General features: G+C 46.7%; 1 protein-coding gene across 1 annotated transcript in view; it reads left to right on the top strand.

Annotated features, from left to right (window-relative positions):
* gli3 (GLI family zinc finger 3) overlaps positions 1 to 22624 on the top strand; it is a 117155-nt gene that overhangs the window by 48615 nt on the left and 45916 nt on the right. The window contains exon 4 of the mRNA XM_048265793.1: positions 13294 to 13399. Within this exon, the coding sequence (XP_048121750.1) occupies positions 13294 to 13399 (106 nt within the window). The remainder of the gene's footprint in view (positions 1 to 13293; positions 13400 to 22624) is intronic.

Raw genomic sequence — 22624 nt, forward strand, 5'->3', positions numbered from 1 at the left:
AGAGGAGGTTAGAAAAGAGGAAAGAGCATGGAGGCCCACCCCCCACTCTTCTCCATCAGCCTCTTCCCCTCTCTCCCTCTGTCCCTCTTTCCCTCTCTCTTTCTCTCTTTCCATCTCTTTCACTCCCCCTCTCTTTGACATGTAATATGATTTTGTGAGCTGCTTTGGTTCATTTCTGTGTTCCTCTGGTTGCATGCCTTTTTGATTGATGGACCAGAAGCTGTAATGAAACTCAGTGATTATGTGGGCTAATGGTGAGAGTCATTCAGCCCTTCATGGTCACGGTAACACATGGGTTTCCCCATAGCTCTTTTTAAAAAAAAAAATACTTGTTTTAGTTGGTTTGTTATTCTTGCTCTTACCCGACAGCTAGTCCAGTTGAGTTCCCCCCTTGGCTCATAAAAAAATGTCATCTGATTCATCTCTATAAAGGGCCTTGTGAAGGACTTCCTCAGGCCATTGCCCTAAAGTTCAGAGGAATAAACACAGCCACGGCTTTTCCCATGGCGTGTTGCGATGACTTCCTCCACTTCCTCCAGCATGACACGACAGGAGCTGGAGGTGTCCCCAAAGACGTGGCTCCACTGCTCCCTGACAGGCTGGAGGAAGGCAGGGCCCTGAGGATCTGTTTCCTTGCACCTGCCCTTTGCCCCCTGCTCTCTCTTGAGAGCCCTGAGACCCGAAATCCAAACCCCCCCCCCCCCCCCCACACACACCCTCTAGTGCCTTTTAAGCAGGCCCTAGCTGGCGCCAATCTCCAATCACTCTTGAAGTGTGAAGAACATTGACCCCCTTTTTCTGACACTGTTCCCCACCCTTTAGAACAATTTCTCCTCACACACACACTTACACACACACACACACACTCACATACATACATACACACACACTCCCAAGATCCATCACCTCCTAAATGCATCCCAGGTGTGTGAGTGTGTGATGGAGTGGGGGCTGCAGGCCTTTGTGCTGTGTTTGCAGAGCGTGCAGAGCAGCCAGGGAAGGGGCCCGGGCGAAATCCGATTATTCTTCCACGCCAGTTGGATGTCAGGCACCTAATGCGCCTAAAACGTGCCAACACCTGCAGCCTCTTCCCTTCGGCGCACCTGGACTGGTGGGTTGCCGCTGCTGCGATGCTCTCAGAGATGTGGGCGTTGGGGAGCGGAAATCGGGAAGGAACAACGAGCGCTTTGGGGGGGAGGGGAGGAGGGGAGTCAGGAGTTTATGCAGCAGGGGTCTCAGCTTCTGCAACAAATCTCCTCTTTCGCCCAGACCTCTTTCTTGTTCTCCCACATCTCCAAGCCAGAGGCCCAAGACAGTATTTACTCCTTTTTAAAGAAAAAAAAACTCCTTTATTTGTTTTTAAACACCCACTTCTGTACAAAGACGAGGAAGTGGTGGTGATGGGGGGGATTGTTCCCCTTTGTGAGCTGTAGCTAAACCATCGCAATGCTCGAGCCTTAGCCGCTTTTCTTCGGCAAACACTGGATAAGAGTCCACATCCTGCTTACCACCGCGCTAATACATGGCGGCTTTTCCGTGGATCAGACAGTGTCAGGATTGAGAGAAAGAGAGAAGGGAGGGGGGTAGGATTAATGAAGGAGTCCGCCTCTTTAAGATTCTGATTGTGAGCAAGTGTGAGTGTTGCACGCGGCAGCGACGACATCTGTTTACATTGTGCGCCGATTAGCGGGTCAGCGGACTTAAGCAACAGTGAGCCACTTCCTGGCGAATCAGCAACGACTCTCAGTCCATCTGGGAGGAGAGATTCTTCTTCCTCCTCGTTCAAGTGTTCTGATTTCTTAAACAGGCGCTCACTTGTCTTCGCCAATCGACGCCTCCCATTAAAGGACTTAAAGCTTGTATTGTGCTTTGTGGCTTTCTTGTAAGTTCCAGTTGTATTGGAAATATTAGGGGATGTCCAAGAGATTTCTAAGAAGCTAGAAAGAAGAACACTAAGCTGCACCCCATAGCTGGAAGGATGCTGATGGCATTGTGTGTGTGTGTGTGTGTGTTTGTGTGTGTGTGTGTGTGTGTGTGTTTAGAAGTTTCTTTGTGTTTGTCACTGCAGAATAGTATCTTTATGACTAAATGCAGAGAGCCTTGAGACTCAGAAGTCTCTGTCTCCTCTTAAGCCAGCTGCGTCTACTTCTGTCAGTAAAGAAATGTAGAGATCTAGATATCTCCACAGCTGGTAATCCTCAGCTTCTCTGATACCCTGCTTTAACACTTTGACCAAAGTCAAGGCACAGTGGTCATTTTCAGAGATATTCCTAAGTTCACTGCTCCGGTGAAGCAAGCCACATGTAGGGCCAGATACCATGAGCCTTTCCGGCCCGCTCCACTCCCAACACAGACACTCCTGTTTGCCCGACCCCCCCCCCCCCCCCCCCCCAGCCTCTCCATAACACTGCAACTGACCATTGAACTGAATGAGCTGGCTGTCAAAGAGGTTGTGAACGTGACTCGCACGCCAAAGGGCCAGCAGCTCAGTGATGCTTCCGTGAGCGCGTAAATCACACTCCAGCTCGGATTAGATTGGCAGTCTCCAGTCGGAGAGAGAGCTGGGTCAGCTTTTTGCAATAGAAAGCAAACCTAAAAGAGCATGTTAAAAAATGGAAGGCCAGCAAAAAAATATAATGGAAGCACATCATGTACATAGAAATACACACACATCACCACACACACACACACACACACACACACATACACACACGACCCATTTCAAGGACGAGAGCTTGTCTTCCTGATTGATTCAATATTGGCTCTTTGAAAGTCAGTGGGGCACAGGGGGGCAGAGCTGCTGGGGGCGCGCCTGCAGGCGCTGGAAGGGGATCTCGCGCATTCCTCCTTCCTCCTTTCATCAGCGGCGAGAGGAGTGAGGGAAGCGACGTCGGGCGCTGTGCTGCGCCTTAGCCCCCTCACACAGCCTGGCCCGCACATAATACCACAGATAATCGGATGATCCCCTCCTTTATAAAGATTATTAAGAGGAGTTGCTTAAAAAGTTAGATTGGCCTGACCCTCACATTCTTATGATTCCCCCTTTCATTTGATTTAAGGGTTAGGCCAAGTATGAAATTAGTCCATTTCATTCCATTCTTTTTTTCTTTCCTCCAAGAAAGCCTTGGAGTGCAAAGTGACTTAACAAGCCACTGCTTAAGCTACTGAGTTTCTCTGGGACGATAATGACAATAAGTAGCGAAGGTTTCACAGCGGTTGTTTGCGTAGTATTTGTCTGCATAATATCTGTTTGCCGTAGGACCCCAGATAAATGTACAATAGTGTGAATTTTGCCGAAACTCCCTGCTCTGATATGAGAAAGCAAACACAATAATTGAGCTTTGAGGTCTCAGAAGCGCTCTTATTAATGCTTCTCCAAAGTGTGAGCTGTTTGCCAGGGGAAAGCCACAGGCACTGGTGAACTGCACTTCGCAGACACTCTGAAATCTGACTTAAGAACATTCGGAACAAGAAGCCGCACAGAAGCTGACGCGACCCACAGGGACCCTCGTTCCACAAACGCCTGCAGGGGTGAGAACCGTGACATCTCTGAGCCCATCGCCCCCCCCTCCCCTTCCTCTTCCTTTTTTCAAACACGTCTTTTCACAACTCTCCTTTTCTTCCACGCCGTTTTCCTTCCCGTGGCGTCATGGGAGCGGGGGGGTGTTCTCTCTTTTCTTCACACGCCGCTCGCATGTATGTAAATCTCACCAGCTCAGCTTGTTTTGAGGTCTTGGCTGCCTCGTGTGAGGAGCAGGAGAAAGTCAACATCCCCCGATCCTCCGGCTGCCGGCACCGCTCACCTGCAGGATAACAGGCGTGTATTGTCAGAGCGGAGGGGAAGGGGATTGAGAAGCGTTTGCCGTAATTAAAATGTTTCCCCCGTCCCTATTATTGTGTGGCTGAGAAGGTGTAAGAAGGCCGTGTCCCTTATACTTATCGCAGGAGAGACACTCGCTGGAAACTCACTGGAGGAAAGGAGGGTGGTGGGTTGGAGAAAGAGAGAGAGTGGGACGAATAGATGGAGGGTAGAGGGGAAAGCAGATCCACTGAGTCTGAGAGAGAGAGAGAGAGAGAGAGAGAGAGAGGTGAAGGAGAAGAGCTGTGAGACTGGTTGTGGTATATATGAGTCTGTATGTGTGGGGGGGGGGGGGGGGCGGGTGGGGGGGGTGTAACAAAGCTGAAAATGAAGAGAGACATAAAAGAAAAGGAGCTGAAGGAGGTCAGAGGCATCACAGGCTCAGCGGTGCCTTCAAAGATGGTTGGGACAGGTGGCAGCTCCAGACAATCTCGCTCCACAGAGCAGCATCCTCTCAGGGAGAGATAAGGGATTCCTCCATCCATCCACCCCCTACTCCCTCCCTCCCTCTCTCTCTCTCTCTCTCTCTCTCTCTCTCTCTCTCTCTCTCTCTCTCTCTCTCTCTCTCTCTCTCTCTCTCTCTCTCTCTCTCACCAGACTCTCTCCTCCAACCCCTTGCCCCTGCTCAGCACACCTCTCCTCCCCTCTCCTCCCCTCTCCTCTCCCCAGCCAGGGCTCTTTGATGTGGCTCTGTCGGCGCAGGCTGCTGGGAGTGCGCTCTGGCCCGGCTCAATCAGTGGGGCCTCAGTGGTGCCGGGCTGCTCTCTGGTCTCATTAAAGCACTCCGGCAGGGTTAATCCTCTTTAAGGTTTACACCGACCTGGTTTTGTCTCTCGGCCCAGGCACTGAACCCCTGGGCGCCACCTGGGTGAAGAGGAGAGAGAGAGAGAGAGGAAGAGAGAGAGAGAGAGAGAGTGAGAGAAGGAGAGATAGAGAGAGACAGCCAGAGATGCAAGGAGAGAAACCACCAGGACACAAGTTCTCTCTGCTTCCCCACTGGCACCATCTAGCCGTTTTCTCCTCTCATTTTTTTTCTCAGCCCCCTCTCTGGTCTTTTGTCTCTGCCTCCCTCCCTCTCTCTCACAGTCGCTTTCTTTCTGGTCCTCTCGGCCTTGTCTCTAGATGGTATCTAACCCTGTTTGTAAGTCCGTCAGGATTAATTGGGGGGGATTTGTTGACTGGGATGGCGTAAATGGATTACAACTCAACCCAGTCTTTTTTTTTTTTTGGTGGGTAGGTGGGGTTGCATTGCATTGCATTGCAGATAAAGGGCCTGTGTTGTGTCTTCTGTGTAAGGACGTTTATTAAGACAGAGGGAGTGGGAAAGGAGAGCTTTAGAAAGCTAAAGGAAAGGCATGCAGAGGGAGAATGGAGAAAGTGAGAGGGTGACAAGGGTGAGGAACCGGAGTGAGCACACTCTAATTAGCCCTGAAGGTGTTGACCTCTGGCTGCACTGAGACCCTGCTGTAATTTGTCTGATTCACGTCAGTGAGGCACTGACTCCACTAGACTACAATGGCTCAGTTAACCGTGGAAAAGAGTCGCAATCTGATTGGCCAAGCATTGCGCCTGAGCTACGGAGGAGACAAACAAATCCACATGCACCACGTGTGATTAACGTAGATATGGAAATAAAATTAAATTGATTGCATAATGTGTCTCTAAGCTGCGGGTTTTAATAGTAGGTTCATAGTATCAGATGATACAAGTGGGTGTCTTTCCCAGACATATAATTAACTTTTGTACCCCCCCCCCCAAATGCCACTTTGTTTAGTACCCCCCAAAAAAACAGTTTGTTTAGCATACCAGCTGTATTTGACTTTACGCAGACTGTAATTTAATTTGTTTACCCACTCTGTGAGAGCATCCATTTTCTGGATGTGCCATTAGAGTCAGTGTGCAGGAGGCTTGCGGGCCGCTAACCAGCAAGGAGGGTAGCGCACACATTCCTTAGGCCTCGGCGGCGCGTGCTTTTCCTACTCACCGCCCAGAAAAAACATCCCGTGTGCCGGGTTTGTGTGTGTATGCTAAACCTATCAGACACCCTCTGCTTATTTAAATAGAGCGCATACGTGTCCCACCACCCATCACCCCCACCCCATTTCCAGTGGTAGTGCAGCAGGTTGCATTAACCACAGAGATCATATTACATACACTCTCCGTACACATGCTGTGCATGTTACCCACCAGTGGGAAACGTGTGTGTGTGTGTGTGTATACCAATCGGGATTTGTACATGCCAGTGGAGAATGTCTTAAGTTGCATTCCCAATGCGGTGTTTTTCTCTCCTCCCCCCGTAACCCTGCTAATAAAATGTGATGTTGTAATATGGGATGACTATAAAAGGGGGCTATCCTTGATTAACATACCACACAGCGCCCCTCAGCTGCGGGGAGTGTGTCCTGGTGAGTTAGCCAGCAGCTGAGTTGATTTCCCTCCGTGGTCACACGTATCATTGTTTTGACTCGGGACCGGAGAGTGAGGAGACGACTGACAGGTTTAGCATGGCGTTTTTTTTGTTTTTTTTTGCTGCCGGTAAATCACTGTGTAAATCCCCCCGCCCCCCGCCCTCCCCAGCTGGGACCGGAGGTTTGGAAGAGGGAAAAGAGAGCAAAGGGAGGGGAGGGGAGGGGAGGGGGAGTGATGAGGGGGTTGGGGGTGGAGAGGAGGTTGGCGGGAGGAGAGAGAGAGAGAAAGAGAGAGAGAGAGAGTGGTGAAGGCGTTGTGCTTTGTTCTGTTCCCCAGCTTAGTGCAATCTGGAGGAATTTGAAACGGGGGGTAGCTGTGGGGTTGGGAGTACAGAGAGAGAGAAGAGAAGAGAGAGATAGAGAGAGCGAGAAGAGAAGAGAAGAGAGAGATAGAGAGAGAAAGGGAGAGAGAGAAGAGAAGAGAGGGTGAGAAAGATTGGCAGTCCGTTGAGGCCTTGGTGATACAGGCTTTACACTGAACCAACGGAGAGGAGAGGCAAGAGGGAAGGATGGAGAAGGTGTGTGTATGTGTGTGTGTGTGTGGGGGGCCTGCGTTAGTGGGGAGGTGGGTGGTTTATGTTCCCCACCTTGTCTCCTGATGTCCAGAATTGCCAGGATATACCTGTCAACTGTGCTGCAGCTGGCAAGGCCATCATTCAGGATTGTGTAGGAAAACTAGATTGTGGGCTTTAGTGCATATGTTTAATCTCAGTCTCTGACCTTGACTCTGTATTGTTGTAACCCGACTGTTCACTGGGTTGCCACCTCTTATGGGTTGCCACCTCTTATGGGGATCTTTTTTCCAAAAAAAATGTAGGGATAAAAAAAAAAAGAGTAAAATAGCATGGCAGACCAGTTTATGTATACTATGAAAATTCTTAATATTTCTAAATGCCGGTAAACCAATTAATATGTTCTCGAATAACAAAGGGAAAGGCTTTCTTTTTTCCCCTTTACTTTCTGTTTGTAACAATTTGTTTACTTTCTCCTTTCCTTTCCGTTGGATCTATCCATCTTACTTTCTCTCTCTCTCTCTCCCTCTCTCCTCACCGTAAACTTTCCCCAGGAGAGGAAATAAGAGGCGTATTGATTTACAGAGAGAAGAGCAAATGTGACTTGCCAGTATTAGTGAGCTCAGCAGCAACCTATGAGCTGACATGCTAGGTTAAGGGTAGCCCGCTTTCCCTTTAATAAATCCCTCTTTTCTCTTTCTCCTTTTCTCCTCCTCTTGTTTTTCCCTCTCTTCTGGGTTCCCTTCCGTCTCTCCTCCCCTCTTTTCTAACTGTGCTCTTGAGCCGGTGGCCAGGCAGTTTTCTCTGAGAGCCCCCGCACAGCTAGTGCACAGTCGGCACGTTTGGCTAATTTACACAGCAATAATGAGGCCATTAGGCCCGCAACACTCTGGGACTGTAATTAAACAAAAACGCACACTAGAAAGTCAACAGCGGCTCCCACCAAGCTCAACTGTACAGCCGCGGAATGCGTTATTTACATATCCAAACAGTGTGAGCTCACAGCACAAGCACAAACACCATGCTAAGGGATTGATCTCTCTCTCTCTCTCTCTCTCTCTCTCTCTCTGACACACACACACACACGCTCACACACTCCCCCCTCAAGAAAATAAAACAACACCCTTACATTATGTTCCTTATGGACATCTCTGCGGGAGCACTTGGTTTGAAGACAACACTGGTGTGGTGTGTGTGTGTGTGTGTGTGTGTGTGTGTGTGCGTGTGTGTGTGTGCGCGCGTGCGTGCGCGTGTGCGTGTTATTATAGGCCATGTATGTACAAATCTCTTGGAGTTATTGTAGATCAGGTTTCTTTCCATTCAGGGACAGCACAGCATTTAGACAGGGACCTGCTGTGACATGCTTTTGTGCACACAGGCATGGATAGAAGGGCGCACGCAAACACACACACACACACACACACACACACACACACACACACACACACATTCCCCATTACGTACATGCACAATTTCATGCATGCAAACACCCAAACCATTTACACTTGCCAGTACTAATAATACAGCACATTCATACAAAGAAAATCACCAAATCACCTCAGAAGCACAGAAGCATACACATTTGTAACGTTTTTGTAAGTAAAAGCATGTGTGTGTATTAATAGGAGTATTTGCTTTTATGTGCTTTTCGAGCAGGTGTGTGTATTGTTGTAATAATTGGCCTGTGTTCTTTTTTGGTTGTGTGTGTATGTGTGTTTTATGTATGGTCCATGTGTGGGTGTGAAAAAGTCCCTGTATGTCTGTGTGTGTGTGTGTGTGTGTTTGTGTGTGTGTGTGTGAGAGAAAGAGAGAAACAGTGTGTGTATGTGTGTGTGTGTGTGTGTGTGTGTGAAAGAGAGAGAGACTGTGAAAGAGGGAGGGAACGTGTGTGTGTGTGTGTGTGAAAGAGAGAAAGAGAGAGAGAGACAGTGTGTGTGTGTGTGTGTGTCAGAGCTAGAGAGAGAGAGAAAGAGTGTGTGTGAGTATGCCTGCACTCTCTCTGGCTGGGAGCAGGGGTGCGGGCCAGCGTGTCTGAGCAGTGAGATCATGAGCGCGGAGAGATGTGCTGTAATGAACTCTGGCAGCCAGTGGCGGGGAGCGCAGCGGCAGCGGCATCATATGTTCCACATTAGCCAGCCAGCGGCCCTGTGCTTCGCTCTCTTCTTCTCCTCTCCTCTCCTCTACTTCCTCAAGTCTGTCACCAGCTCAGCAGAGCGACGTGCAGCAGTGCTAACGGAACATTGTGCAGGACCAGTCCCCCTCCCCCCCATGCACAATAGGCTGAGCGTTTGAGCATTTCCTTTAGGTTCTGTAGATAAGTCTGTATGCATGCTCACATTTAAATGTACCGGTACAGATGCACAATATGAGTAACAACACAATCACAACAAGTCAAAAATTCACTGGCCATAAATTCATGTACACACTGTACATAAAGAGTTTCATTTTCTTTCTCTCTCTCTCTCTCTCTCTCTCTCTGTCTGTCTTTTACAAGCTCCCTCCCTTTCTGTCACAAAGCTGTTTAAAGCGTAAATGAGTATTTGACTGATGATTCAGTTACCCGTGCGCAGCAGTGACCAGTGTCTTCAGTCCCCAAGGATTCCCCCTCTCTAATGAGACTTAAGAGGGAGTCTCTATAAAACCCATTCAGGAGATGCTGTTATTAGCAGCTTCAGGCTTTGTCTCTGCACACTCTCTCTTTCTCTCTATCTCTATCTCTGTTTCTCTCCCTCTTACTCTCATTCTCTCTACCCCCTCTTAAAAAAAGTCATTCAAGTGGCCAATAAAAGGCAGGACAATTACCGTCCTCTTCCGGCAAGTGCTCTGACCGACCACAATGTGTTTGTGTTCAATAAGAATTAATGAGGCTGGTCAAAGTTGGGCTCTAATTGCCCTTTCATTAAGGCCTCATTTGTAATCATGTCTTAATGACTGCCTGCCGAAATAATGACAAAGAGAAATTAGCAGCCATAGTATGCAAAGTTATGCAGGATCATTAAATAAAAAAGTGAAGCAAGTTCAAAAGACAAAAGAAGTGTGGACAACAATGGATCTGAGATGGATTGAAATTTGCTTGCGATCTCTCTTCTTCTTTCTCTTCTTTGTTCAATTCTTTCTCCCCTTCAAATGAAAAACACAAACTTTTGCGTCCGAGTGAGTGAGTAAGTGAACCATCGCCTGCCTGATTGCCCGGCTTAAGAGGAACGGCGTAGTCTCTGGCGGAGTTTGGAGAGTTCTGGGCCTGCTGCCTCACATCATTAAAGAGAGAGTGACTCATTTCCAGTCGCTGAGCGAGGTGGGAGATGTTGATCTCGGGCCGCTTATGGGCACAGTGAAAGGCACGGCTGTGCCAGAAACTTTTCCTCTTCGATTTACCACATCATAGGCAGTTATTTTCAGGGTAGTTTTTTCTTTCTTCAAACTAATGGCTACCTTTTGTTGTTGGTGTTACCAGAACTTGTTACTGAAATTTGAGATTAGGCAGAGTCATAAACATTGTTGATACAGGAGAGAAAAGTAATGCTGGATACCAGGCTTGATTTGTATTTTTTTGGAGATTGTATTTGCGTGTATATCTCAATAGATGCATGACACCCCACCCAATCCAAAGTGTTGTTTTGTCCTGCCTGTCTGCCTGAAAGGACTGTAATGGCTGAAAATGCCAAGGCTTTGCGGGACTGGAGCTGTTCTCTATTTCATAGATTCTTTCCATTGTTTTGGTTTATGTGCATTGCACTACTCTCTGCACATTTTCTTTAATAGTCAGCCCACTGCAGAAATGTACCTCAGCTGCAGAGGGGAAAACTCCCCCCTGCCCCGCCACTCCATACCAATTTATGCTAAAGCATTCTGGGATGTTGGGGGTTAGTGGGGATATGGTTTGGCCACGGCACACATATCAACTTTCTCTACAAACCTCAAAAGAAGACGCTGAAATTTATGAGCGTGCGCAAACACACACACACACACACACACACACACACACACACACACACACACACACACACACACATAAACTGAAAAACTTACAAACTGTATATCAGCACTTGTATGCACAGACACAAACATAGGATGTGGACTTGTGCATGGTTACACACACATTCAAAAACACACATTCACACACCCTCTCACAGAATCCTATATCCACCGCAAACAGGCCAATTTTGCTATATGAGTAAACAGTGAGACGGGGAGTCCCCACAGGCTGTAGTGCAGATGGAATAGAGTGGAGTGGAGAGAGCACTCAGTTAGACTCTGTACTGTACACCACCCCCTTTCCCAGCGCTGGGCCCAGCTATTTACCTCGCTAACAGAGCAGAGAGGCCGACACACTACAGCAAGTGACAAAGGCTGTTTGCACAGAAGCAAAGCTCAGACCAAAGCCCCTAGTAACTCTTAAAGAGGATAAGTCAGATATGGAGAAGAGAAAAAGAGTGAGTATGAGAGAATCAGGTACTGTAGGTGGGAAAAGCTATTTCTGAATTGTGCTTAATGCCAATTGCCTAATAGCAATTACTATTGTATACTGTAAATCTTTTTTAAAATAACAAAAATTGACACAGATTATTTTTGGTCAAGTCTTTGCATTTGGCTGTGAATTCATAGAATGGTGCAATGAATTATGGGTATGAACTTTCACCCGGACAGGAAGTATAGTAATAACACACACCCACACCCCATTTCCCTGGTGTGTGTGTGTGTGTGTGTGTATGTGTATGTGTATGTCGAACATGGGGTGGTGGGAACATCGCCAAGAGAACGTGAATCACCCAGAGGAAGAGATGAAAGATCAGACGCAGGCACAGGCACGGAGCTGGAGAGGGCATTCAGTGGTCAGGCTCTGTCTCTCCTGTCTTCTCACCAAACATGGAGGCAAGGCTACAAATGAGAACGTAGCACGTGAGAATGAGTAACAAGAAACACAACTGGCCTGTCTCCTCCATCCACTATATATTGGTGGTGAAATTGCAACTAGCCACTACCTCATATGCAGTGAAATAACTAACATTTTCCAGACATTTTTGTAACTATAATCACAACTGGCATTTCATTAGCAGTTAGCCATTTCCTGGCCATTTCATAATTTTGTCTTGAGTTTCCGTTAGCAGGGATGAAAGAATGAATATGTCTTTTGTGTCGGTTTCAACTTGTGATTTTTATCAGAGATGAGACTTGAGGCTTTGCGTTTCATCAGCGTGAGCCAGAAGTGCGAGGCCAGCAGTTCCACATCTGAGACGTGTTAGGCTTGTCGCGATGTCACAGGGACTGTTTGGAAAAGCAGACGTGCACTAATCTTCAGCGAAGAATGAAGTGAATTGTGTGTGTCTGTGGTGTGTGTGTTTGCAGATGGGATGACTTTAAGTGTGTGTGTGTGTGTGTGTGTGTGTGTGTGTGTGTGTGTGTGTGTGTTAAGTAACTATTTGCATAGAGTGTATGGAGTGTGTACACAGGGTGTGTGTTTGTACTCAGTCTGTGCCACCTCTGACATGGATTAGGCAGTTGCCCCTGTGTTAACTCGCTCAGTAAACAGATCATCATGCTGTTAATCCTTGTGCATACACGTGCGCACGCACACAGATATATGCGCACATCGCAGCACCATACCATCACAACATGGAATCGGATGAGTCAAATCAGTTTGCAGATTTGTTATGTACAAAAGGAATGCATTAGAAAATAAATTCTCTCCCCTTAGCTACTCCTCCTGCATCCTCTGTATATAACCACGCTAGGCAGGCTCAACGTTCCTGGCCTTGGTGCCAGAGGTGAGAGGTTATCTGAGGTGAAGAATGCCATGTTCATGCACAAGGGTCCCTCTTTTCTGCCTGCAACCTCCTACCACGGCTCTGCTCCCTGCTCCCAGCTAAATATAGCGGTTGCTCAGCACCGGATATTATGCAAATTTTTTAAATGTTTTATCTGAGGAATTACGAAGCCTCCTACTTCTCGCTGACAGTTGTGACAAATCATGATTGTGCCGGGAGTGCTAGTTGGAATCAAACAGATCATATGTTGCTGTTTCCTTTCATCTGTGTCTGTGCTCCTGTTTTTCTGTGTATCTGAATGTAGCTCTGTGTTATGCCTTAAGTGTGACACCACATTACAGAAAAAGGTTTCATTGTTGTTTAGCCCAAAAGCAAAGAAATGTCAATTAAACACTCCCACTCGTGGGTCTGTGTGCTGTTTGTGTGTTGTTGCCATGGATGTTAAGAGATCGGTGAATGTGCCGCTTGTACTTTGTCTTTATCAGTTTGGTGGAGTTGACAGATCAAATTTTGATTTCATTTTTGGATGTGATTTTTATTATTATTTTTTTTTTTTTTTGGTTACAAAAAACATGTTGATGAAAATGTTTCTTCCTTCTCACGCACACTCTCTCTCTCTCTCCCTCTCCCTCTCCCTCGGTGTGTCCCTCTATCCCTCTATTTCTCTCTTTTATTTTCCTTCTTCACAGCCCCACCTCACTTTTTCCCAGCCTTCCATCCTCCAGTGCCCATCGATGACAGGCACACTCAAGGCCGCTATATCTACGAGCCCTCTCCTGTTCCCCCTCTACACGTGTAAGTACACACACACACACACACACACACACACACACACACACGTTCATGCTTGCCCTCTCTTACACACACTGCCTCATGACTGTTGAAGGCTGAGATATGCTTTTCTTTGCCACATCAACCATACAATTACTAGTCCATGACTCTCTTTAAGATATCCTACTCTACACAACATCCCTCAAATCATTCTGTCTGTATTTTCATCAGTCAATGATGCTGCCACAATGCATTCCAAGCTGGCCCAGAGAACCTTGTCAAGAAATATTGACCCCCTCAGGACACTTCTCTGACACAATCAATTGTATAATCCTTCCACAGCAGTAGTTCCTGAAGAGAGAGACCACAGATATTTCACCGTGATCATGTGAGGGCTCTAATTGTTGAAACGTTGATAAAGTAATCTGCATCTGCATTTGAGAATAAGCGTGAAGTCTACTGCCTTCTGCCCCCCAAATCACTCACACGCGCACACACACACACACACACACACACACACACTCACACACACACACTCCCTGGGGCCTTTTGCATCACTCTCCAAGGTGAGCTGCGTCTCCACATGTCACTTGATCAAAGAGCGGCGCGCTCGTCTTGCGTGTAACACGTGTCAGGAACACGCAAACGAGCACACGCGTGTCAGACAGCAGGCAACGCGAGAACCCTGAGAGAGGCTGATGCGTGTGAGAGTGCTGATCAAACCTTGTCATGGGAGACGGAGCTCACCCCCCCACTCCCTGATAGACGGAGGAACACACACACACACACACACACACACACACACACACACACACACACAGACGCATGCATGCGTACACTTACACATACATGCCCTTGCACACACATGCACATGCCTAAATGGTGGTCCAAAAAGGGTGCACCCTTACCAATGTCTCTCTCTCACTCTCTCTCTCTCTCTCTCTCTCTCTCTCACACACACAAACACGCACACACACACGCACACGCACACGCACACACACACAAACACACACACACACACACACACACACACCATCTGGTAATAATGTACATATTAGGAAGTCTTACTGAAAGTGATTTTTGATTTGTGAATTTAATTACTGTCTGTTTTGTTGCGAAAAACTAGACTTCCATCTGTGTTGTGTGTCTAATCAGGTACCTGAAAGCAGTTGAAAGAATCTTTTGAAGGAAGTTCAAAATAATTTACTGCGATACAATGAATGAAAATGAGTGTAGTAGGCTTCTAATTGAAATGTGTTTCTTGTTACAGAATCAAAAGGGTTTTTACAGGGTTTTTCAGTTATTATCATTCACTTTTTCATTCCTCATCCATCAAGGCTCTTTGACACTTTGTTTTGTGTCCTCCTTATCTCTTCGTTGCACAATATCTCTCACTCTGTCTTAATGTCTGAATTCTCTTCTTCATTTTCACTTTCTTCTCCTTTCACTTTTTTAGTCTTTCTCCTCTTTCCTTCAGTCTTCATTTTCTTTCCTTCCCAACTCTCTCTCTCTCTCTCTCTCACTCCGTCGCTGGGTTGGCATGGGCAGCAGTAGAGTGGACGCCCTATTGCCTCTGCGGCAGCCTCACCGCGTCCTCCTCCCTCCCCCCACCCCAACTCAACCCCTCCTCTCCACCAGCAGGAAGGACGCGATCAGGGCGCAAGAGGTGTACAAATTGGATGGGGCAGCTACTTGGGCTGCATTATGTTTGATATTCTTCATCATTATACGCCCCCCCACACACACCTCCTCCTCTCCCTCCCTCCCCAGTCGTGTCCTCCAGAGTCATATCTCCTCAACGCGCTCCCGCATGCCGCTCAGTGTAATGAATTTTTTATGTCACCCACCCCACCGCCACCACACTTTCCCTTCCCCCGGACACCGTGCTAAAGAGAGGCATGAAAGTAGAGGAGGGTGTGTGTATGGGTGGGGGGGGGGGTAGACACGGGAGGTGATTGATGTCCTGTGTCAGTGCAAACAAAATGGCAAATATAATTTAGCATTTAGCTTATGTGGAGATAATGGGGCGAACACGAGCGGCGAACACAAGGCGAAGACAAACAGTCGCGCCGGTCGATCCATCAGCTGAGCCGTGCGGGGATCAGGAGTTCAGGCTCATGGAGAGGGGGAGAGATAGAGAGTGAAAGAGAGAGAGAGCAGGTGAATGAAATTAAAGGAGAAGTTAGTCTTTGCTGCCACCCCCCCCCCCCCTCTCTCTTCATCCCTGCTCCTGTCCTCAGACAGAAAGTTATCTATGCATTTGCTTTGTCACGCCGTAAAAATGCCAAGCTCAATGCTCTCTAATGTCTGTGCTCAGTCGTCTATGAGACTCTGATCAAATCACACCGCATGGCCGCTGACTGGGAGGACATGACAGAAGAATGATGGAAGCCACTCCACCTTCTTCATTAGGGTCGTTTAGTGCTCATCCACAGCCATACATCACCTGCGAATCTCAGCGCACGGCTGCTAACACAATTTGTTGTCTCCCTTCTTGTTCCCTGTAACATTTTGAGCTAGTCAACCAGCCATATTATGAGCTGCCTTTCAGACAAAACCTACACTGCTTGGGTGAAAATTACCTTAACGAGTGACATCGAAACAGTATGAAAGATATGATGTGTGTGCACAGCATGTACATGACCATGCTTGAGCTGAATTCACTCTGGCAATTTTAGGAAGAGCTATTCACTAAGGAAGAGCTATACAACCTGCACTTCAGAATACTTACAGTACGTCTCATGTGGAAAATCCCCCCGTTATTTCTGAACAGACGTGGTTTATGTGTGGCAGCACCATTAGTGTGTCCTGTGTCGGGTCTGTTGTTATCAGGAAGCTAATATTGTCAAGAAGGTTTAATGGTATGTGACATAAGCTAATTTTTGCTTTTGGACATTTTTATAGTACAGAATAAATTATATAATATATTTAAAATTTTACATATAATTTAATGAAATATTTAGCTGTAATTGGCCAACTCTAGCAAAGTCTGAGTAACCATGCACACAAATCAGGAAAATGCTCAAGGGACTATTTGGACAGGTGTATATATGTGTGTGGGTGTGAGAGCATGTCAGTTTGGGGGCATGTTAAGAAAGAAAAATTAAATTGTTTTAAGACAAGTTCTCCTTAGCGAGCAGAATTAATCGTTATTAACACCCTTAAATATATGCCTAAGTACACAGCGAGTATTATTGCGGTACTTCCCCATTCAGCCTCTCATTACGAGGCGTAATTACACTGGGTTCTGCCTCGCGGCGGCACCATCAATCTATTGTACGCGGCTCGAGAGCCCCGGCCGTGTAAGAGTAGGAGTGGGCATCTGTGTCCGGAGCGTGGAGGAACGAACGGATGATGGGCAGAAAGAACGGAAGGAAGGAAATGGGCAACTAATTTTCTCGTGGCACCAGCGTGCTTGATTTGTACTGCCCCTGTGCTTGGCAGAGCTGGTGGAGTCCTGTCCTATTATTCGGATGACTTTAATTGAAACATGTTTATTTATGGGGCGCCGCTCTGAGCGTAGAGAGGAGGTAGGCGCGTCGGGGGCCGCGAGCAGACAGGGCCTGGGTGATATGAGCGCACAGAATTAAATTAAAAGCTCATAAAATGAAATATGCTCCATATTAGCTGTTTGACACTTAATTTGCCTCCGAATGAGCGCAGGAAATCACAAATTAACTGTCCTTTGTTTTGCACTCCTGCGGCAGCCCTATTAGAGCCAGGGAAAGTGCAATTATAGGCAGGGGGATAATTGTTTGGTTTATGAATCCACACATAGGGGCTGGGGGAGGCACCGGCGTGGCATTCAATATTAAAAAAGCAGGGGGTCACGGTTTCCCTTGTGTGGGCCCGCTGTTTACACGCCACACCAGCCCGGCTATAGGAAGTCCTTTTGCTGCCACAGGAAGTGGGCAGTTTGAAAACCCATTCAGGCTTTTTGAGGAGCTGCAAGCGGAACATGTCTGTTGCGTAAAAGTGGGCGTTGCTGTCCCGGTTCAGTGAGTGCTCTCCTTAGAATGACTAATGTGCTTTAAAGTAGGGCTGCTTCTAATTTGCAGGGAGATTAGTTACTCTTAGGTGTGAATGAAGCAGGTCTCCAAACAAAAAGGTTTGCCCTTTATTTGTGGCTTTTTTTGCCGGGCCAGGTGTCCCCTGAACATCTTGTGATAGTGGTTTGGGATTTAACATGTCATAATTTTGACCTAGCTGGAAAATTGTGTGGGACTCTCCGAAAGGGGAAGCTAAAGTTGTGGAGCATGGAGAGCACAGGAGGACAGGAGCACAGGAGGAGAAGAAGAAAGAGACAGGGGAGAGAGAGAGAGAGGGAGGGAGAGAGGAAGAGAGAGAGGAACAAGCTCAGAGACCTAAATCTACATTTTACTTAAAATGCTTGTGCAAAGCGGTTTACCCCCTCAGCTCCTTAGTAAGCCCAAAGCCATCGGTTTGGATGTTGCAATGTAGGGAATGGCCAAATGCATCACTGAATCTGAAAATATATGTACTGGCCAGAACTCTTCACAGGGCTGAAGCATTTCCCCGCCTGAGGTCTCCAGTGGATCAAAAGCTCTCCATGACAGTAGGTGATTCTGGGACATTGGTACGCTTGGCTGCAAAGTTGTCAGAATCCTCGGCAGGTTGCTGCTGTGCGTGCCAGTGTAAAATGCCAAACTTGTGGCAACAACCAGCCGACCATCATTGTCCTCCTTTAGCATTCTCAAAAGGAAAGAAACTCCGCACTGCTAGCTTTTTAAAATATGAAGACCACTTCTGTGCATGGGCTCTAGTCAGCGAGTGATACCTGTGGCGCTTCAACCAGTGTCTGTCCAAACCTCACCTCACGTCACCATGGTGCTACTCAGCGCTGCATCCCAGAAACCCCCTGCAGTATCAGGGGCAAAGCTGAGCTTCATTCAGTCCTTTCAGACGAGTCAACCCCCGGGATCATCCCCAGACTCAGAGCGGCGTTCCTCTGGTCGGTGTTAGCGACCCGTGGCTGGTGCTGAGAGGACACTTCCTGCTTAAATAGACAGACTGACCGCTGAAGAGGCTCCACTCCACAGGGGTGCCACTCAATGCTGAAACAGCCATTGTCCAGGATGGGCTTAATAGGGAATTGGGGAAGAGAGACAGAGCGAGAGAGAGAGGGAGAGAGAGAGAAATGAAAGAGAGATGGTTCCTGCCTGAGGTTATTGCGGCAGCACGACCCTCGTCTGAAAAACAAAGGCCCTCTCTTTCTTAGAGGCCCCCACTGTCCTGTCCGCAGTCGCTCGGCAACCGACCGGAACAAATGGAGGTATTCACCACAAGTCAATTACCCACGGCGGAGTTTACTTAAGACTCAGTGGTCATCAGAGCCAGCAACGGCCTCCAGCAAAACTCACACACACATACACACTCAGAAGGGCTAATTGACTTGCCATAGGAGCTGAAAATAGTGAGGTTAGCCATTAGCATTTGATACCTGTTTTTTTTTTTTTTATCTGAGTCTTATTAGTTTGAAAAGTTATAATTTCATACTGGTATTAGTATTATAAAATGATATTAGCTGGCAGATTATTTTGTATGTACAGTATATAGAATACATATGGAGGATGTGTGTTTACTGGAGAGGAGTCATGTTTATGTTCTGCTGCTGTCGGCTAAGCTCAGGCATGGGCCTTGTGTTCCTGACATCTCAGACATGATGCTAGTTTCCTGTTTGGAAACCTGACTGCCCAGTTTCCTAATCTTACAACCGAGGAGTCGGTTTTCTCATGTCAAGGTGATGATGGCACCTAATGAAAATTCGGAAATTCTTTCATCCATAGAAAAATGTGTGTGTGTGTTTTGCAGTTTTTAAAAACCCCTTGTGAGTGTGGATGAAATAAGTATATCTGTGGTGTCACGCATTACATGTCCAGTGTACTTTTATGCACATACATTACATCCCACACCCTCTTATTTTACCCATATACCCTTTGCATTGTCAGATTTCTTTGTGTATTTGTGTGTGTGCCAGTGATAGAGAGAGCAGGAGCATGTGCGTATGCATTTTCATGTAGGTGTTTTGTCGTGTGTGTGTGTGTGTGTGTGTGTGTGTGTGTGTGTGTGTCTGTGTCCCTGCATACGTGACTGTGTGTGCATGCACGCCAGAGCACTTGTAAGGTGTGCGCTGCATTTTTTCGCCATTATTTACATAAACTGTTGTCAGAGAGCCCAATCTTCCCACAGTGGAGCGCCGCACTGTTTAGCATAAAGAGCAGCCTCTTATCTCTCCACCTCGCACAGACGCCTGAGAGAGGTCCAGGCATGGCACCTCACGCTCCCTTACAGGGGTAGAGAGAGAGAGAGGGAGAGAGACATAAAAATCACGCATACCCCCACACACACACACACACACACACACTCATATACCGAAGGAAGAAACAAACACAGTTTCTCGCATGTTTTAAGATTCCCTTTGAAGATTTTCGCCTCAACACCTTTCACGGCTCTTTTCACCGCCACCCTTTGCATTTGAATGGCAGAGAGATGTTTGGATGACAGAGGTGTGCACACCTCCACGTCACACTCCCATGTCAGGGATTAGGCAGCCAAAAGCAGGAGTTCATACACACACACACACACACACACACACACACACACACACACACACACACACACACACACACACACACACACACACACACACACACACACACACAGAGACGCACAGACACACACATGCACACACACACTTAGACACATTTAAATCTGCTCCGAAGATTTTTGTTCCAGTAAAGTAATCGCTTGCTTGCTTTTGCCATGTGGAAGTTTCTTTACAATCACGGCCAACAAGGAGATGCTCACAAGAACTCTACAAGCCCCCTCAGGAAACAAACAAAAAAAACAAGACCCAAAGTTTATGTAAGTTTATATAAACTGGAATAATTCACCTTTTCCAATGTTGTTGGGATAGAACAGAGAACAGAGTCTGTGTATTCTGTGTGTGTGTAGCCGTAAGCATCCTTGTGGGGCAGATGATGCAACACACAGACAACTGCAGCCTCATAGAGATCATCACAGATGAGGTGTTTCTCCCTCTGGACCTGCGTCTGCTCATAACCTCCTTCTGTCTCTGAAAAGAGAACAAACAGGTCGAGTGGTTTCGTGATGTGGGCACACAATGATGATGTGTGGTCGTGTTCGGCGTGCAGGAGACTTTAAGTTGTTGCAGAAAAGTCCAGCCGAAGGTGGTCCTCTTGACCCATCCACATCACCACCCAGCCTTTCCCTCACGATTGTCACTCCTTCTTTTTTTTTCTATTGGCCTGTCTCTCTTACTCTGTCTCTGTCTATCTTCCCTGTTCATTTCCATGATCCTCTCTCTGTGTCCCACCAGATCCGTCTGTCCTCTCTCCCTCTCTCTCTCTCTCTCTCTCTCTCTCTCCCTGTCTCTCGTTCCCCTCTCCTCTTGCATCCCTTTTTACCTCACTGCCTTTCTCTCTGTCCCCCTCTCCCTCTCTCTCCCTCTCTCTTCGGTGGCTGTCTACGGATAGCCTGCCCCATGATTAATGGTGTTTATTCTTGACAGAAAGCGCCTTTTATTTATCTGCATTGCCGTTTCGCCGATACTATCAGTCACCTGAATGAAAAATATTCAGTCATACCAATTTTGCAGTATAATTGAGTGGAGTCATATCCTTTCAGTTCCATTCTCTTTCTCCCTCCCCTCTCTGAGCTCCCCTTGGCCTCTATCTGCCAGTCTTATCATCGCCACAGTAATTTTCGCGCTGCGTTGTTTGATATGGAGAGGTTGGCTTTAGCCGCATTTGACATAAAGCCTCTTCAATTTTCGCGAGAGAGAAAGAGAGGGGGGGGGGAGGTGGAGTAAGAGAGAGAGAGAGAGAGAGAGAGTCGCATGCCACTCTGACTGAAAATGTGCGAGGTTTGGAGAAAGTATCTTTCCCCCATTTTTTTTCTTCATTGGCAATTTCAGGATTTTGAGAGAAAAGAGATAAATTCTTAAGGAGAAATAGAAACAGATTGCAGTAATATCTTTTTTTCTCCCCTGTATTACACCGGTCTCACTGGCTAAGTGGTTGGGAGACTCCTTTTTTTCCCTGGCTTAAGCCAGACTGAGGAAGTAGGGTATTTTGGAAGTATGTGATGTGTGCGCTCGGAGAATGATTGATGTGGTGGAAAAACGGAGCAGGCTTTATATGTTTCTCTTCTATTCATGCCTTCTTTAGCTTAGTGTAACATCCTTAATTTCAGCTGCCAATTTAAAACCCCTCATACAATGCAACGTTTATCAGCTAAAACCCATTAATACCACTGTTTTTCTTAAATGATGGATGCTTCAAATCCGTTCAGGTCCGTATCCACATAAATGCTACCCTATTATTTATATTTCTATGAAACAAGCAGGAATCTGTATTATTGTAATTGTAAAAAAAACAAACAGGGATTGTGTATTTTGTGTAATGTCATGTTTAGTTACAGCACTCACAGTGCTGTGCTTCTAAAATGCAGCAGGAACATTGCAATCTATTTTGATACCTCCTTATGCATGTTACAGTAAGAGGGATTGGAATTGTGTGTGTGTGTGTGTGTGTGTGTGTGTGTGTGTGTGTGTGTGAATGCACCTTAAAAAAATCACTCTGCTTTTTTGGCTGTGGAATGCTGACTCCCTTGCTTCCTATTTTGATGGATTAAAGACAATATCCCTGCTTTCGCTTTGAAGATTTTCCACTGCTGTTTATTTTAATTAAGAAAAAACATGCAGCTTTGACCAGATGGGAGTTCCGACTTGCAAACAGAAGACAGAGAGCTCGTTTCCGTCTTATTCACAGCTCTCCCCATCCAACCTCATGTTTTTACTGCTCTTACCACAATCAACAGTATCATTACTGCCAGTGTGGTTTGGTAAACACAGGCATTTCACATGTAGGAATATGTATTGTTAGCTTGACAAACAGGCTTCAGATAAAGGCATTTAAGGTTTAAAGATGTGATTTAGTTTTAATTACATCAAATTACACTGGGTCTCCTGGATGAGTGGTATTCCGATTTCTTCTTTATTTAAGGCATTCACCAATTTTATTTCTGTGGTATATTAACGTAAATGAGGAACACATTTGCATCCTGATTACAACATTAATTGCTTAAAGCCTAACACAAGGTAGATTTATATCTCTCTGTCTCTCAAAATCCTAAGTGGCTAAATACACTGTAGGATTTATATGGAATTAAATAGGCTTTTTATCTTAAAATTTGTAGATTGTAATA

This window comes from Alosa alosa, chromosome 16, assembly GCF_017589495.1.
Source record: "Alosa alosa isolate M-15738 ecotype Scorff River chromosome 16, AALO_Geno_1.1, whole genome shotgun sequence".
In the NCBI taxonomy this organism is placed as follows: Eukaryota; Metazoa; Chordata; class Actinopteri; order Clupeiformes; family Clupeidae; genus Alosa; species Alosa alosa.